This window comes from Choloepus didactylus, chromosome 4 (genome assembly GCF_015220235.1).
Source record: "Choloepus didactylus isolate mChoDid1 chromosome 4, mChoDid1.pri, whole genome shotgun sequence".
Taxonomy (NCBI): domain Eukaryota; kingdom Metazoa; phylum Chordata; class Mammalia; order Pilosa; family Megalonychidae; genus Choloepus; species Choloepus didactylus.
Genome location: NC_051310.1, coordinates 30,906,840 through 30,925,127, shown reverse-complemented (window position 1 = coordinate 30,925,127; position 18,288 = coordinate 30,906,840). Strand labels below are relative to the sequence as shown.

Here is an 18,288-nt window from a genome sequence, read left to right as displayed (position 1 = left end):
AAAAAATATAGTTAAAAATCATGAAAAGAATTAAAATGGTGCACTCGAAAATATTCACTTAGGAGGAAAGAAGGTAGTAAAGGAATAAAAGAGGAACAAAACAGAGGGATTATATACAAACCACCATGTGCACATCTATGATGTGGTCTCTTAGTACTCGGTGCCAGTTTGGATATATTAAGTCCCCCAAAATGCCATGTTCTTTGAAGCAATCTTGTGGGGGCAGATGTATTAATGTTGATTAGGTTGGAATCCTTTGACTGAGTGTTTCCATGGAGATATGACTCAGTCAACTGTGAGCAAAACATTTGACTGGATTATTTCCATGGAGATATGGATCCCACCCATTCAGGGTGGGTCTTGATTTAATCACTGGTGTCCTTTAAAAGAGCTCACAAACAGAAGGACCTGAGAGCAGCTGAGAGGGACATTTTGGAGAGAAGAGGTCTGCTGGTGAAGCTAAGAGAGAAACCCAGATACTTAGAATGCATAGAAGCTGACAGAGGAGCTGGAACAAAACACGGGATCAACAGGTGCCAGCCATGTACCTTCCAGCTAACAGAGGTTTTCCAGATGCCATTGGCCTTCCTTTAGTGAAGGTATACTCCTGTTGATACCTTAATCTGGACATTTTCATGGCCTTCAGACTGTAAATTTGTAACCAAATAAACCCCTTTTATGAAAGCCAATCAATTTGGTATTTTGCATGACAGCAGCATGAGCAAACCAGAACATACTCAATAATCTGACAGATTTTAGATTTAAGAGCTTTCCTTATTAAGCTATTCATGGCTCTCTTTGTATTTTAAATATTTTAAAGAAATAAATGAAGATCCGTGGAACAGATTCTGTTTCAACTGATTCCTATATTAAATTTTCTGCTTCATTACACTCCCCTTAAAAGTATTAGGTTAATATTAAACAGAACACACTCACAGAGGGACACACAAAAGTAAACAAGGAGAAATTCATTTCATTTTGTACCATCAGCTGTTTAACAACATATACACCTGATATATATTCTCTGATACTACCAATATGGGCATAAAAATGCATTAATTTATACATATGTTCTGGCACTACACATATCCAGAGGGATGAGCACAGCCATTAATTTTGGAAAGTATTTAATCTGAAAGCATCAAAAGAACCGTTTTATGGCTCATTGAATGCCCTAATATCACCTAAAAAGGTGTGTACATATGTGTGAATGTGTCACTAGCAGGTGCATAGTAATGATTAATGGTATTCATAATTACACAAACACACGGACAGCATTGTGCATATTTGTATAGAATGGTACATTATATAAAAATATATGTATTATCTATGTCTATGTGATTTTTTATATTTATAAATAATAGACAACTTTAAAATGGCAAGTGTGCATATATACACAAAAAAACACACACAAGAACAGCACACTCTACCAGGTAGCCTTATGAATGTGTTTGGGCACTTAGAAACATGGGTGTGCTCTCTGAGAATGGCTGAGCATACAGGCTCAAGAATCAGACTCCTAGCATTGAACTCTGAGCTCTGACATTAATTAGCTGTGTGTGACCTGGCAGCTATAAAATATAATATTATCATCCTCCTCATGGTGTTCTTGTGAGGATTAAATGACTTAATGCATATTAGAAAGCACCTGGCAAATAGTAAGTGATCAATAAGTTTTAAGTATCATTGTTGGTCTTTGGATTCTGCTCCTCCAGGAGATAAAAGTTTCTTTCACAACTGGAGCATGTGTTAAATTTAGAGTATGCTTCCCATCTAGGAATAGATTTTCATACTACATCTTTTATTGCGATGGTGTCTGCAACTGTCACACCCTTTTCTGTGATTCTCTTAGTTTGCAACTTTTAATATACACCTATTAGCATGTCATAGGTTTTGCCAGGGTGATGGTTCTTTCCAGGAATATAAGAAGTCTATTTATATTGCTTTTAATGGAATTATGTGTTGTATAAATGGGGGTGGGAGAGGGATGATGATGACACAGACTGTTTCAGGAACCTTTTAAGTTGATTGCCTGCCTCTTGTCTTTCCTGTTCCAATTTGTTGTATTCATGAAGGCCTAGATGTCTGTATCTTTTGTTCACAGCATCTAGAAGAGCACCTGGCACACAATCAGCACAAGTGTATGTATTGTAGTACCTCTTACTCTAAAATCATTCACTGATTCCTCTGTATCTACCGAAGTCCATTGATTTTATTCCAGTCTCAAGCTACCTTTATGTAACTGCTTCCCCAAATCTGCCTGATGCATCAGTTAAATTGAATAGTTTTTATCTGAGCATTCCTCTCTTTCTTACCTTTATATCTGTAGAGATACTATTTTTTCTACCTGCAAAGTCCAATACCTTCACTTCTTCCATTAGAAACCCCACTTATCCATCAAGACCCCCTCAGACTCTATAATCTATACCCATCTACTTAACTCACCGACACCCCCACAACCTCTATCCTCTCAATGCCACTGGCATTATTTTTGTATCTTTACTATGTCACTTAATCAGGTTTTATATCTATTACAGATACTTGCACATATCATATCTCCCTTCAGAGCACGGAACTTGTTTGTTTGACGTTTATACTTCCTGCAGCACACGTAGGTAGCAAAATATTTAAGGAGGACCAACTCATCGCCAGATATTGAGCCCAGAGACAGGGTGACTTCACAGGAATGGGAGTGATATTCTCTCTCCATGTTGGGTATACATATTTGTAAAATGAATGATCTAACAAATTCATGTTTTGAGCAGTGTTGCAGACTAGACCCTGAATTTAGTACCGGATATACTGGGTTAAAATCCAGACTGTTATTTTGGGATATTCAACTCCCCCTCTAAGAGCCTCAGTTTTCTCATTTGGAATTTGGAATAATAGACCCACAATGTAATGTTAAGTGGGATAACATGTGGAGAAGTTAATAAAGTGTTTTAACTGGAGAAGGTATCAAATAAAAGAGAGTTTCCTTCCTTCCATATAGAGGTGCTATTTGAATAAAGAGAAGACTGTCTGTTTTCATGAGTGCCATTAGCTACTATTTTTGTTTGTTTTTTAGATCAGGCTTTATCAGCCTCCTTTGAGTGGGCCAAGCAAATTCTCACAATGCCTGGCCTCCAGGGGTGTTGTGGGAGCCAGGTGGTGCTGCTGCTGCTTCTGCCTTCTTCTAGAAGTTTAAACTCTCTGGCAAATACTCCTTTGTCTGCTGTGGTGATTTTAAACTGCTGCCCTACTCCTGTTCTTTATGACATACTCTTAGGAATTCTAAGTCTTGTTTTATGTATTTTTGTTTTATTCACAGCATACAGAATAACAATTACTTCTGTTCGTGGGGGCATTTCCACTTTTGCAAATTGCTTTCACATCCATTATTTCATTTGGTGCCCTTGAGGACTTTGTGAGGGTATCAGGGCAGGTACCAGGACAATCGTCTGCCTTTTGCAGATGAGGACGGAGAGCCTCAGAATTTAAGTGGTCTGCCCAAGCTCACATATTTAACGGCAAACGCAAGACACCTGGCTATAAGTTCAGTATCCTCTCCACTCTGTCTGCCCTGGAAGCAAAAGGGGTATTTGGAAACTCTGATCTCCTCCATCCTAATGTTCTCCCCATTCTTCTCTGGCAGAGGCGTCCATCCTGAGCTACGACGGCAGCATGTACATGAAGATCATCATGCCCATGGTCATGCACACCGAGGCAGAGGACGTGTCCTTCCGCTTCATGTCCCAGCGGGCTTACGGGCTGCTGGTGGCCACCACGTCCAGGGACTCGGCCGACACCCTGCGTCTGGAGCTGGATGGGGGCCGTGTCAAGCTCATGGTTAACTTAGGTATCGTATGAAATGCCCTCCGCCACTCTGTTTGGGCTTGTCTTCCTTTTCTTTTCTGATTTTCATTGGTTTGATTGAATTCTTTTGTTTGTTTGTTTCTTGAAAGTTAGCTGCTCACCTCTTGTTTAATAGACCAAGGATAAAACCCAACAGCAACATACACCTCTTTCTCCTTATTTCTGCATGAGGTTTTGATGTCAGTTTCTGGTTTCTAACAGTGGTGGTTTCTTTACTAGATTATTTGTTTTCTAAGTTTCCTTTCTTGGATTTCTGGAACCGTTTAGCTTTGTGTAAAACACGCTACTTTGGTCCATCTTTTGATCAATCGCATCACCATTAAGTCCAGCTCTTTGGTCACCACTCAAAACAGTCAAAGCTGAGGGCAGGGACAGGGCAGGAAATGGAGGCAAAATGGGAGGGTGAGACAGGAGAGAACTAAGCTCTGTTGGTAGGGTGAGAAATGCATTGCTTCCTGCTCCACAGTGACTCTTCAGATGGGGAATTCTGGTAGCCTTGATGACACTGATAGTTCCTCATTTTTCCTAAGGGAGAGGACAAGTCAGATCATTTCTATTGTCCCATTGGAGAAATAATTTCCTAAGTTTCTAGTGTCTGACCTGTGGAAGGAAAATGTGGCTTCTAACATATATCTTCATATTCCTTCCTGACACTCTTACCTGTCATCCAATATCCCATTTTGTAAAGATGTTAACCTTAAGCTATTACTCAACAATTACTCTGTTCTCCTCATACAACACATGTCCATTTTTCTTTTAAATAATTGTGACAGCCTCAAATTTGTAGTTTTCCTGGGAGAGCATCTCTGTTCTTTCACTGCAATTACCTGTAACAGATGTTTTGGAAGTTCTCCTTCCTATGGCCTCAGTCTATGCTGTTACTGACCCTCTTTACAGGATTCTAATCAAACTCCTATGGAGATGGGGGTCTTCTGGTTTTTGGAAGGGAAATAATAAACTCTAAGTCTGCTATTTCTACTTAGCAGGAAGTGATTTAGAAAATCACTGTGCATCACAAGGTCAATGCCCAGTGTTGACAGGATTAGTGATTTAGCTGAGCCCAAACCTTCTGAGCCTTTGGATTTGTTTGGATATGTTGAAAATCTTTAGAACCAGGGCACCTTTATAAAGATCTCAGTGGAATGGCATTTCTGGAGGCATGGAGAAGACATGATGGACAAGTGAAACACCATACAAAACCCCAGAAGACTCGTTGGGAAGGTGGGATTTGTGTATCCATACCAGTCTCATCTGATCTCAGGTCAACTAGTCATACTTGGAAAATGCCTATGCTACAATCCTAAAATCTCTAGGACACCGAGGACTGTTTTGAGCAGTGGCTTGTTTAGTTACATCTTTTTTTTTTTTCTTCCTTCAGTCTGCAGCTTTTACAACACTATGCCTTTCTTCTTGTCCAACCACATTTGATTTCTGTTGTCAGTGTGTCTGTTTTTCTTTGGTTTGAGTGTGTGTTTGGTTATTTTGGGTTTTGTTTTCTTCTTTTGCTGGATCTTTTTCTGTGTTATTGAGTTTACAAGTCTTCCCTGCCATCAACCATGGTAAATCAAAAGATGGTATTCAACCCTTCAAAGGCCCAAAGCCTGCGGCCCGCACAGCAAACAGCCTTGAGAACAGAGTGTACTGAGCAGCCTGCAGGAGCTGGCATCCCCTGTCCCTCCCACCTTCCCTTCCCCAAACCATCCTCCCCGTCTTCAACAGACAGCAAATGAGTGCATGACCTAAAACCAACAACCAGTCGCCGATTGTCTACTCTGTCAAACAGCAGAAGAAATCAAAACCAAAAACTAAAAACCAAAAATAACCCCCTCACTAGCTCACAAAAAAGAAGATGAAGACAATTTTTAACTCTGCATCTATTTCGAAGTACAAAGAGAGACTCATAGATAGAAGGATGATTCAGCCCCATGAGGTTCTGGAGGAATGCACATCGTGTCTTTTAAACAGATCATTTTATTTCTTTATTAGATGTTGCTTTGTAAAGATTAGAGGGCCAATTGGGACAGGGCCCACAGCTCAGAAGGAAAAGTTGGGAGGAGATAAAGGAGATGAGGGGAGACATGGATAGCTTCTCTCTCTCTGTCTCTCGCTATCTCTTTTGCAACCCTCTTCTCCTCTCTCTCGCTTTCTCTCTAACACACACACATACACAAACATACAGTGAGTCACAGATCCTATGTGCATTCCTAGAAGCATTCATTTTCTATTTTAAACTCTGGCCCAAATATGGGACACATGCTTTTCCAAAGGACTTTGGTTTTGCTTTTGAGTTCTTTTCAGCACACCGTCAAGTTAGCTCCTCCTAAGTTGAAACATCTTAGGCAAAATAGCCACTCCTTAGAGAGCACTGTGCTCTTCCAGAAACAATAGTGTCTTGTTTTTGTGTTGGTTTTTGTTTTTCTTTTTTCTCACATGAAGGTTATGGTTCTCCACAATTACTGGTTTGAATTTATTTAACTTTCTTTCAAACCTAACATGGAAAACTGAACTTTATAAATTCCTTGTCTTGTATACACTACTCTTCAGATTCATGCTTTGTTTGAAAGTTCTCCTTCTGCCTCCTCCCACAAATATACCCCTTCATAAATGTTTTCTTTCTCCTGCCATGAGTTCATAATTCCAGTTTCTTGGTTATAGGAGAAAACATCTCCAGAAAGAGTTTGCATTCTCATGCATTTCCCAAGAGGTAATTTCAAACTGATACTTTGTCCCCTCATTCCATTTAGTTGCCTCTCTAGCACACACACAAATGTTACTCTGGTTTATTTCAAACTGACCACACATTTAAGCTCTTGACATAAGAGTCTAGTATATTTTCTCCAATGTAACATGTTTTCTAAGAGTCAAGAAGATTAGGCTTTTCCAAGGACCTTGCATTCTGTAATAGCCATATGTGGTGATAGCAAGCATGCAAAATATCTTTGGTGGTGTAACACACAGAGTGTTTAAAAAGTAAAGTTGACTTTTACAATTAAAATATATAATAATTTTGTATTATTATTAGTATACTTAAAGACTTCAAAGACATCTCATTTCAATCTCACAGTAATTTTGTAAGCCAAATCAAGAAAGTGTTTTTATGCTATTTTGATGGATGTGAAAACAAAGAGAGAAATGCATGACTTTTCAAAGCTCACGTGAAAAGTTGGTAGCAGAACAGGGACTAGAACTGTTGGCTCTAAGTTGTTTGATCAGCATGGGTTATCTCTTAGCTCCACCGATCAATATTGTGGATCAGTGATACGACATTCTTAATGAATTCTAACTGCTTCGTGCTGGTCACCTCTTAAACATGCGAGAGGGAATCTTTCCTTAGCGTCCTGTTTGAATTGAGCCACACAGAGGGAAAGTCAGTGAGCATTTGTACAGTCTCAGCTATGACCCTTTGGAATCCTCAGAAGAGTGCAGGGAGTTCTTCAGTGCTTGGAGGCTCTGAGGGAATGTTGTAGAGTTCAGTTAATTGCATTTGAATTCTCCAGATGTTCTATCTCTGGAAACATGGACGTGCTGACTTATTGTTTACCATATACAGCATTGAAGACATGCAAATCTTAAAAAACATTCACCTCTTCCGTGCTCAAGCCAAAGCTCATCAATATGGAAAATAATCATTTCTCCTCATTTACTAAAATAAAACAAAACTAAATTAAACAAAACAAACAGCACGCACACACACACACACACACACACACACACAAACACACGCGCGCGCGCACTCCTCAAACACTATGCCGAGACTCAGGCAGAATTTTTCAGGCAGAGAGAGACATTACACTGCCTCTGAATCTCAATTTAAATGGCATTGTCTTGTTAAACCAATCCCCCTGACTTATTTTTCATTAAAAAAAAAAAAAAATCCTCACTCCCAGGACTATCCTTCCCGGAGCTTATGAACAGGAGACTGCAATAGACCTTCTCCTCAAACCACTTATTCTTCAGGTAAAGTGACAAAATATTTAAGGACTTCTTGACTTAAAATAACCAAATTGTTTGCCATCTCGAAAAGCTCTACGTCCTCACATTGATTTAAAGACACCATTCACTTCACATGGAGCTGTTTAGGCGAATCGAGAAGGACAGGACAACCCCAACACATCTTTCTAGACCAGGTCCTTGTCTAAGAATAAAATCCTCAGCTGCATAGAAACCAAAGAAACCCACTCCTCGTTCAGAGTTCTTGGGAGTGTTGCCTTAGGTCCAGTCTGTCTCTCTCAAGCATGTCCACTCCTGCTTTGAGGGATGGTCAGTGCAAACGAGAGCTGTGGTCCTCTCTTCTACCTCCTCCTTGCCCTCCCGCCTCCGTCCTCGCCAGGGGCATGGCCTCCTCTGTCTGGTGATCGTACCAGTTGCTCCAGGGCTGTTTGCTCCCACTTTTCTGTTGCGGTTGACGACACATGACAAACCTAACCGCACGAAACCAAACCCAGATTTTTCTCAAGAGATGTTCTTCTGGGGAACAAACAAGCTTCCTGCCTCCTTCCTCAGAAGGATTGGGTGTTAAAATTTCTCCGATCCAAATTTCACATAGTTTCATTCTGCCCCATCCTTTGCCACTGGTTCCTTTTTCACTTGCTCATTTAAAATGGTTTACTTTGGGAAATTCAAATGGTGGCATTGTGCCCTCAATGCATCCTACACAATCTATGGGGTCAGCCTTACACAGGAGAAGTGTAGAAGGGTACAGTTTGTACCTGTATTTTTCCTGTAACTTTCTTCTTCTTTGTTATCATTTTACTTCTACCTATTAATATCTGACTTAAAGAAATTCTTTTTGGAATTCCCTCCATCATAAACCAATGATAGGTTCTACTGGGCAGCTTGGTAAAAATTTACTTGAGACGTTTCTCTAACCAATTCTGCCCAATTCCACTAGCAGTGCCCACAAACTCTACTCAAGAACTTTTTTTTTTTTTTGGGAGGGTGGTGTCCAGAACTTTCAAACAGATATTAATAAAATGACAGACACTCTGTTTCCCAGCACAGAATAACTTGTCTGGTTACCAGCATTGGAAAGTTAGGTACCCTATTTTCCCTCTCTTACCCATCTAAAAACATTCACGCACGCCCAAAACACAAAGGGTTTTCCCAAGAGGTGGAATCACGGAGTAGAATGGGCAGGGCTGTCAGAGGGGCCCGAGACCACCTCCCTCGTGCCTGCCTCGCCTTCTCCCTGAATGTTCCAGGCACTCTGTTCAGTCCCTGCGTTCAGGCTGGAAGACGGAGACGGGTTTTGTGAGTGGATTGGTCTGGGAGCCTTTGAAACAATAGCAATTAGAGAGCCCAATCAATTGTGATAACCTCATAAAAATCCTTTTACCCAACACCCGACTCCACCTCTCTAAAATCTGGGATGGGTGTTTGTGCGGTTAGCTGTTTGCAAGTGGCCATTTTATGACAGGAGATGACCAGGTGGTATTAACCCTTTCCTTAACCCTAGGGATGATGGCAAGTCGGCCTAGGCAAATTTCTGTAGTTTTGGGGGCCCAACCTAAAGAGAGGGTGGAGGGAGTTTGATTTCAGAAAAAGAGAAAGGGTTAAATACTATACTGAGGAACTTCATGACAGATCTTTTTAACGATACAATGTTTCAGACTGGCGATGTAGCTGTGGAATACTAATACAAAAATTCTATTAATGCTACTTTTAAAATTAAATTTCAAGAAAATCAATTATTGTGGGAAATAGAATATAAGTTGTGGAGGAATTTTTTACTAATTTGCCAAGTTTAATAAAATTAATATTTAAAAGTTCAGGTTTGAATTAATTTATATTAGTGATAGGTTTTTTGTTTTGAAGAAAGAAGGAAGCATACTTGGTGTCTATTGTGGATATATATGTATACCAGTATATATCTCTATACATATGTGTATATATATATGTGTGTGTGTGTATATATATATGTATCCAACTTTACTAAATAATATACTGTACATATACACCCACCCTTAAACTTGTACATACTGTATATATATATATAAAATGGCCACATTTCTTGCGTGTGTCTGTCCCCGGAAGGGTGGACTGATTGTTTTTGGATGTCTGCAGCTGTTACCTTGAAGGATGCAATTTCATCTTTCATTTATTTTTCCCCATCTAGACTGTATCAGGATAAACTGTAACTCCAGTAAGTTTTCCCTCAAGTTTCATTTTGTTCTTTAAAAAAAAGAAAGAAAAGAAAAACTGACTTTATTTTGCTTACTGTTTTATGAGCTGTTTTTAATTTGAATTATTATTATTTTTTTGATTATGGAGTTGGGGGGCACTGGGATTGACAAGAAGGGCTGGGGTGATGGTAAAGACTGATGGTATGGCTCGGGGTGTTGTTTCTGAATTGGGGCAGGTCCTCTCTTCTTTCCTTGCATTTGCTCTATATGCAGAAAAGGAGGAAAAGGCACCTGGATAATGAAATAACTTGAAAATTAATTCAAATGGTAATTTGTTGTTTTTGGAAAAGAACTCTGATGGGTAGAAAAAAAGCCTTTGAGCAATCAGCATGCACTTCTCCACTACCAAAATCTTCAGATAATAAAAGCAAAGTTCATGACCCAGAAGGTGGCTGCCAACTCTAGCATTTCTTATTGGCTTTTATTCTTTGAGGAGGTTTTAGGCGGGTGGGTGAAGCATTGCTCTTTGTGATAATGCAATATTTTAACCAAAGACTTGAGAGACACGCTGGCTTTGCAGAATGAAGAATTGTAGCCTATTAAGTTCATTGTATCCTATTCACATATCCTCTTAAAGGAGTTCTTAATGATGTGTAGCCTGAATACTACTCACACATTTCATCCTCTGCCTCAAAAGTGACCATTTACTGTAGTCACCGTGGAAGAGGGATGGGACACGAAAAAGGAAGCATGAGCCTGAGGGAAAGACTGAAGCTAAATGATGAAAGGAATATAAGAAGGGCTATGTTTTTTGTCCTGTAACATAATATATTAGTTGGCATAATTAACACTAAGTGCTGTAACAGTCCCCAAATCTCAGTGGCTAAATAGAAGAAAGGGTTATTTCTTGCTCAGGCAACGTCCAAAGCCAACTGGGCACAGCTCTCCTGGTCATTGCTCTTTAATGAAGTAATTCAGGGATGCAGGCTCTTTCTTTCAGCCAGCTTCACACCTTGGGGTTTTTCACTTCCAGCAGTGTCCATAGGGAAGAGAGAGAGCATGCTTGGAAGATTGTGCAGTATGTTTTATCGTCTTGCCTAGAAGTGACATACGTCTCTTCTGCCCACTTTCTGTTTGCCAGAGATGCCAAGGGATCCTGGGAAATGTAGTTTTCCTGTGCACCCAAAAAGAGACAATGGGCTTGGTTGAGCATCTGACCCACAGTTCTTATTATGATCTCATCACTTTTGGTTCTTCCCTTGATAGGATCTTTCTGTGGGAACAATCTCAGAGAAAGGAAAGGAATTACTCCAAATCTAACCTTTCATTTACTTGTTTATTCCATCATATTAAATCTTTTAACCTTCTTTTCTGGTGAGAGATGTATTATCAGAATGACTAATAAAGCACAAAGCCACATAAATTGACAAGAAAAAGAAGGAGAAATTCTAAAAACCAACATCAACAACCATTTGATAAAGGAGAGTGTTTTATGTTTGTCTTGGCATCATTTTCAGTTATTTTAAGTAATGTCCTATTTTGCTGTGTTTACACACTTCTAATTAGCCAGAAATTTCTCATGATGTTTAGATCATTAAAAGCTTAATTGAAACATCTTTTTTCTCCAAAGCCTGGAGTGTTCTCTTTTAATAAGCAGCTCTATTAAAGTAATTTTATATATCACAGAATTCATCCATTGTAAGTGTACAATTCAGTGATAATTTGCAAATTTATAGAGTTGTCCAAATATCAGCATAATTCCATTCTAGAACATTTTGATCACCCCCAAAATTTCCCTTATGCCATTTACAGTTAATCCCTGCTCCCATTCTCAGCTTCAGGCAACTACTTTTTTTTTTTTTTTTTTTTTTTGTCTCTATAAATTTGCCTTTTCTGGGCATTTCATATAAAGGGAAGCATATAATATATAGTCATTTATGTCTGGTAGTGGTGGCTGTAGTGGTGACAGCTCCTTCTCCTCCCCTTCCTCCTCCTCCTCCTCCTTCTCCTTCTTCCTCTTCAGGATAACATGGCTATGGAAAGCTTTTCTCCTTTGTTTGTATTGGGTTCTAGAAGGAAATAAGATGGAAGCTGAGCATGGAGGTGGAAGGGCTGAAACAAAGCTGAATCTAGCCAGCATTTTCTGGCTCCAGAGACTTCTTTGGAAAACAGAGAACTAAGGAAGTTATCTGATCAGGATATTAGAACTTGCTTTTGCTGCTCTCATTTTTCTGGTATTAATTCCATCTGATTAACCATGGAATGTCATAAGACAGATTTCAGGATTCTCTCTCCTGGGAAGCAGAGACTCTATCCTTAGCACACAAATACCAACAGATGTCCTAAATCTGATAAAAGATATTTTATTCACAACTATCAAATGCAGCATGAAGAGGGAAATATGCCAGCAAAGGTATATTCCCAGCTTTGATCACAGTATAGAAAGAGAGTCACTGGCTTTGATTTAATATTTAGATGAAGAGTCAAAATCATATTTTGGAAGTCATTTTTGAATTCTCATGATGAACTATTAACACACTAAGGAACTTAATTTGGGTGAGAGCATCAGAGAAATAATATATAGTGTCCACTGGTTGAACAGAGGTTGATTATTAAAAAGTATGGGTCCTTTAAACTGATCTAAGACCTTTTGTGCTGAGAGCAGAGTATGTCAGTGTGTACCCAGGGTTACGTAAAATCAAAGTAAATTTGATACATTTTCCTGAAGTCAATTTAAATTGTTGATTTGGAGTAAATAATATATTGAAATCAAAGTGATATATTATGCAGAAGAATAAAAATAAAGCATGAATCTTCAAGATAAACCTTAAGATCAAAGCCTTTTCATTTTTATTGAATGTCTTCTTTATTCCATCTCTGGCATTATTGGCACTTGGGTAGAAAGTTTGAGAAGACTATGCAACTGAACCAGGAGAGAAAGCAGGAATCAGTGATTGGAACTTCTAAACCATTCTTCTCATTGACTTTATGTCAGAGTTCATAGAATACCAAGATGTTTCTCTAATGGGTGTACAGGTTTGTTATCTTACCTGATTTTTAATTGTTGGAGAGCAAGAAAGAGGATTGATTTGCAGCCTGAGATTGAGAGGGAAGAGACTTTTCTCTCACCCCTCAGCCTTTTCTCCTGCTATCATTTCAATAGAAGTCATAAGCTGTTGTCTCTTAGGCTTTAACACAGAGCTTTTCTTCCCCTTGAAAGGACATACTGACTTAGTCTTGAACCAAGTTTGAATATAAGTTCACAAACTTTCCCAGTAATTTTTGGGTATGTTTTTCCAGGGTACCCATCCTCTGAAAAGTCCCTCAGGTAAAATACTGGAATGACATCACTACATTTATCCTATTCATATGCCACAAAGCACTGTTTGTTCTGGGAAATGACTGTTTCTAAGGGTTTATGTGCCACTCCTTTTAATGGAGAGAAGAACATGAAAAAGAAGGATGATTTTCCAGCTAAGGGGGAGCAACTGACCATGATAGAGGACAATGATCTTGACATAAAAGCAGAGTTTTCTTATAGCCTCCTTTCTTCAGTTTTTTTTGTGTTTTTTGTTTGTTTGTTTGGCTGCCCCTTCCATCAGTGACTGTGACCCAGCTCCATGCCAAGGGTTTCCTACCAAGAAGCAGAAACAATTTTCTAGTCAGTGTCTCTGTCTTTCTCCCCTTTTTACCTTCTCTTTCAATATTCATCTCTCCCCATAATGCCTACAATATACTTACCATGACTCAGATATGTATATTGTACTAATACTTAGTTCAATCTTACAACCCCTGCCTCCCAAATCCTCCAAGAATGCCATACTGTAAATTCCTCTCTGACTACCACCACTAGACATATGTCACAGAGTGTGCAAATCAAGGTCTTTGGTTAAGTTGGGGTCATTGCTGGATTTGACTCATCAAGCAGTAATGTATTTAAAGATAGTTTATAAGGAAAGTTCCAGCCCAGAACTTATTTTTAAGTTGCAAAAGAACAACAGAGTTGGCAGTCATCATGGTGAATTGAACTCCAGGGTCACCTGGAGCAATGCTAAAGGAAACAGTGCTGTTTTTCTGGAGAATTCCTGGAGGAAACCACCTATTCCTAATGGTTCCAGTTCCTAAGAGGCCTGCAGATCTGGAAACAGGTATGAACTTCTCTTTGATCTTATGGGAGTTTGCTTAAATGAAAGTCTGGAAAATGGTTTGTTGTCTTTCACCTTGTCTGATTGTGAATCTGACCTATGATTCCCTTTCCCCTACTTTCTTCTATCCCATTCAAGCCATGTGCAGTATGAATGAATTAAATAGGAGTATAGCATGAATGACTATAGTGAACACATATTAATTAAATAGGAGTACAGTATGAATGGGTATAGTGGTACTTATGAATGAAATATCAATCTTCCCCTCTCTTTTTCATTCTTCCCCTTCTCTCAAAAGGCTAACTCATCTGTGTTATGACCATTTTCTCAATATTTCTAAAAGGGGGTTTCTTGGGGCTGCCATTGCAAAGTACCACAAAATGTTGCTTAAAACAACAGAAATTTATTCTCTCACAGTTCTGAAGGCCAGAAGTCTGGAATTAAGATGTGGGCAGGGCCACACTCACTCCAAAGTCTCTGGAGGAAAATCTGTCCCATGTCTCTCTCTGGCTCTGGTGTTTGCTGGCAGTGCTTAGCATTCCTTGGCTTCTAGATGCCTCCCTCCAGTCTCTGATTCTGTCTTCACATGGTGTTCTCCCTCTGTGACTGTTTTTCCAAATTTCCTTCTTCTTATAAAGACACCATTTTGGATTTAGTGCTCACCTTAATCCAGTATGATCTCATCTTGATTTGATGGCATTTCCAAAGACTCTATTTCCAAATAAGGTCACAATCAGAGGTTCGAGGTGGACACGAGTTTTAGGAGGACACTGTTCAAACAGGTACAGGGTGTATATATGACCTGGGGATAGTGAGTCTGTATATATTCCTGATTATTTAGATACATATAAAAAACTCACCCCTCTCTCTGAATTACTTTGAACTTGAAGCCTTACTGATTTACCTGTTACAAGGTCATATTTTCTTCTTGGATATAGATAAAAAAAAAAAAAAAAGGAATAGAGTGTCAAACAAACATATACAGACCTTAAGACACTCACAGGCCACAGTGGAGCCATTTGTGTTAGAGAACAGCTTTGGTGATCTTGTCTACTTCCGATATACCCTGCTATCTCTGAGTCATCTCAGAGGTGCACAACTATATCAGAGGTATATGAACGCAACATCGGAAGGCTATGGTGTCTCTAAATCATATTTCTGAAGGCTGTTAGTGTTTACTTGAGTATTTTTTTCTCTTTTTCTCATACTCAAACTTCTTCACTTGCATCTGTTTCTCTAATGCCTGCCTTTTGAATTTTGACTTAGCTTCTCTGCCTTTAGTTTCTAAGCAGATTTGCCTTCCAATGTCTTGGCAAAGTCAACAGCGTGTGGGTGGCTCTTGCTTAATTTAGGCACAACTTGGTGAGCTGCAAATGATAATACTTTACTTTTGCTTTTCTTTTCTTTCTTTTTCTCTGCTTTTCCTTCCCTGGGCTGCTGGAATGTGTGGCTATAGTCTTAGTTCTTATTTATCTGGGAATAACAGGGCTGAATTGTATAGCTCAACTCTTTAACCCAGAAACACTTGCCCCAGGTAAACCAGGAAGACTGACTTCTTTGCTTTTAAAGTCTGTTGGGATGGAAATTATGGAGTAGTCTTCAGTGTTCATTCAAAGGGTCTGGTGCCCATTACTGCCAGTCATTTGCCTAACCGTGTGCTTCTCTTATTAGAGTTTCAGGGAAGATGGAAAAATCACAAAGCAAGATTCCATATATGATAATTTATTATCTATCAAACTATGGACAGAACACCTGAGACTTTATCAACATACAAAATGATTGCAGTCTACTTCAATTTTTCTTGAAATCTCATTCTTTTTTAAAAAAAGAGCACACAAAATTTTATTGCTCTATGAAATTTTTTACACTTGTAACAAATAGAATCACTAAAGTCTAAGTGTATTAACATTATCAATATAGCCAGATGTGCATATAATTGTAAGGTGATTCCTAAAAATTTAACGTTATACTGTCCTTAATTAATATTAATTCGATTGGACTTTTAAAGATAATTTTTAAAATTGAATGTGGAACAAAAGACAAAATAGTGAAAATTTCCCCTTACTCCTGATTCTCATCTCCAAATGCCCTTTCTCAGAGACAACCAAAATTATCAGTGTTTTGTATATTCTTACAGAGTCTTTGGGTAAACAACATATACTTATAACAATGTCCTCCTCCTTTTCCTCCTCCTCCTTTTCAGCTTGACACAAATGTTAACACACTCTTCTGCATCTTGCTTTTTCACTTAATACATCTTAGGTACTATTGCATGTGAGAATATATAGGTCTACTTTATTTTTTTAAATAGTCACATAAGATTCTGTTTTATGGGCATATTATAATTTATTTAATCAGCACCCTAGTGATGTACAGTTAGATTTTTTTCTCATTTTTTACCACTACAAAAAGAAAATGTATATTTTTGCCTATGTGTCTTTGCATACATGTATGAGAATATCTATTGAATAAATCTAAAAGGGAAATTGCTGGACAAAGGATAAGTGCATTATAAATTTTGATATTGCCAGATTGCAGTCCAAAGAGGTTGCACAAATTTACATTATTACCAGTAATATATGAGAATATTTGTTTCTCTCCACCCTTGTAAAACACTGTACATTGTCAAACTTTTCGTTCATTTTTTCAAAATAGGTTTTCAAAAAGTTGCTTCATATATTCGTATGAGAGTCCATTATCATCCACAAATGTATTCTTTCTATCCTTTCACTTTTTCAGGTGTATGTGGAGACCATCATCATTCAGAACTTTGGTGACCACTTATAATGGAAATCTTTTAATAGAAATCTGCTGTAGTAGCAGTTTGGGTGTTAATATCTTTTCAGTAAACAAGAGTGTTGCAGTAAAGTAGCTTACATTATAGTACCTTTTTTCTTTGTGTGATGTCTTCTATATTCCTTGTTAACTGTGTTTGGATCCCAGCAGAGAAAGCATTATGGTGTAATTTCAGAGGGCAGGGAGGATTCTGAACCCAGACAGCCTGGTTCAATGCTTGCCTATACCTTTCATGAGTTTGTAACTTTCTCTGTAAGAACAGACCCGGCACATAAAGCATGCTAAATATGTGATGATGATGATGATGATGATGATGGAGAAGGAGGAGGAGGAGGAGGAAGAGAAGGAGAATAGTATTGTAGTACCTCAACTGAAAAGATGCTGTTTTGAGAACTGCACTTGCTCAAGAATGGAGAGCACTATATTCCTTGTCAGCAGCTTAATAGATGCCTATGAAATGAGCATTCCTATTTTCTCTGGTCAATTACTCACAGTAATAATAAACTCTCTTCCTAAGCCATCATCGTCACAATGCATTCTTCATCACTAATAAAACTGTAGATGAGACCATCTTTTGGTCATGTTGGGATTTCTTTTTCCTCAGTGCATTATGATAAACAAACACTTGATGTTAACTTAGAACTAATCAAAACATTTTGACTTCATGAGTTCTTCTAAAATGAAAATATCATCTTTACAATGCAAAGCTCTGATTAGATGGTATCATCATATTGTAACTTTAATACCTTCTAATATAAGTTTAATGTAATCTAAACAGGAACTAAAATAAAATAGAGCCAGAGAAATAAGAGTTTCTGCAGGAAGGATGTAGACTTCTGGCTAAGAATATTACTGCATGTTTGATTCCCTTGGCACATTTATGCTTAAGGCTTTAAAAGTCACCAAGTTCATGTAGATCAGGATGAGAAAGGAAGACTACTTCATCAAGAGGAGAAGGGAGTAGTCCTCTTCTTATGAGATCTCGTATTTTGGTTTCATTTTGTGGAAGCGTAATTTGCATCATGAGTCAGTATGTTAAAAAAATTCACCCCTGGCCCTTTGGGTAATTGAAATTATGCATATCATATGCTGTGTCTCAGTCCTTATCAGATCCATACATGACCCCAGAGAAATAGGAAACGAATGATCATTTTGCAGTTACAGTATAGTACCATCCATCCCCAACTTTTGGGACTGTCCTTTGAGAACAGGCTGAAGGAGGCACTAACAGAAGAAACGTGTCCTTCAGTGACTTTAGCTAAGCCAGTTTTTCAGTGGCTTCAAAATGATCTCTAGTCTCTAGGAAGCAAATATGTTGCCTTTTTGTTTGCTTCTCCTTTGTACAGTGTGTGTATGGAAAGGTCCATTCA

General features: G+C 38.5%; 1 protein-coding gene across 12 annotated transcripts in view; it reads left to right on the top strand.

Moving 5' to 3' along the window:
- Positions 1-18,288, top strand: part of NRXN3 (neurexin 3) — a 1,698,447-nt gene that overhangs the window by 674,733 nt on the left and 1,005,426 nt on the right. For all 12 annotated transcript variants that reach the window (XR_005216274.1, XR_005216275.1, XM_037832161.1 and 9 more), the window contains 2 exons: positions 3,635-3,838; positions 9,971-9,997. Coding sequence is in view for 10 of the 12 variants with exons in the window: in XM_037832161.1 (XP_037688089.1) it covers positions 3,635-3,838; positions 9,971-9,997 (231 nt within the window). In the remaining 2 variants the exon portion in view is untranslated. The remainder of the gene's footprint in view (positions 1-3,634; positions 3,839-9,970; positions 9,998-18,288) is intronic.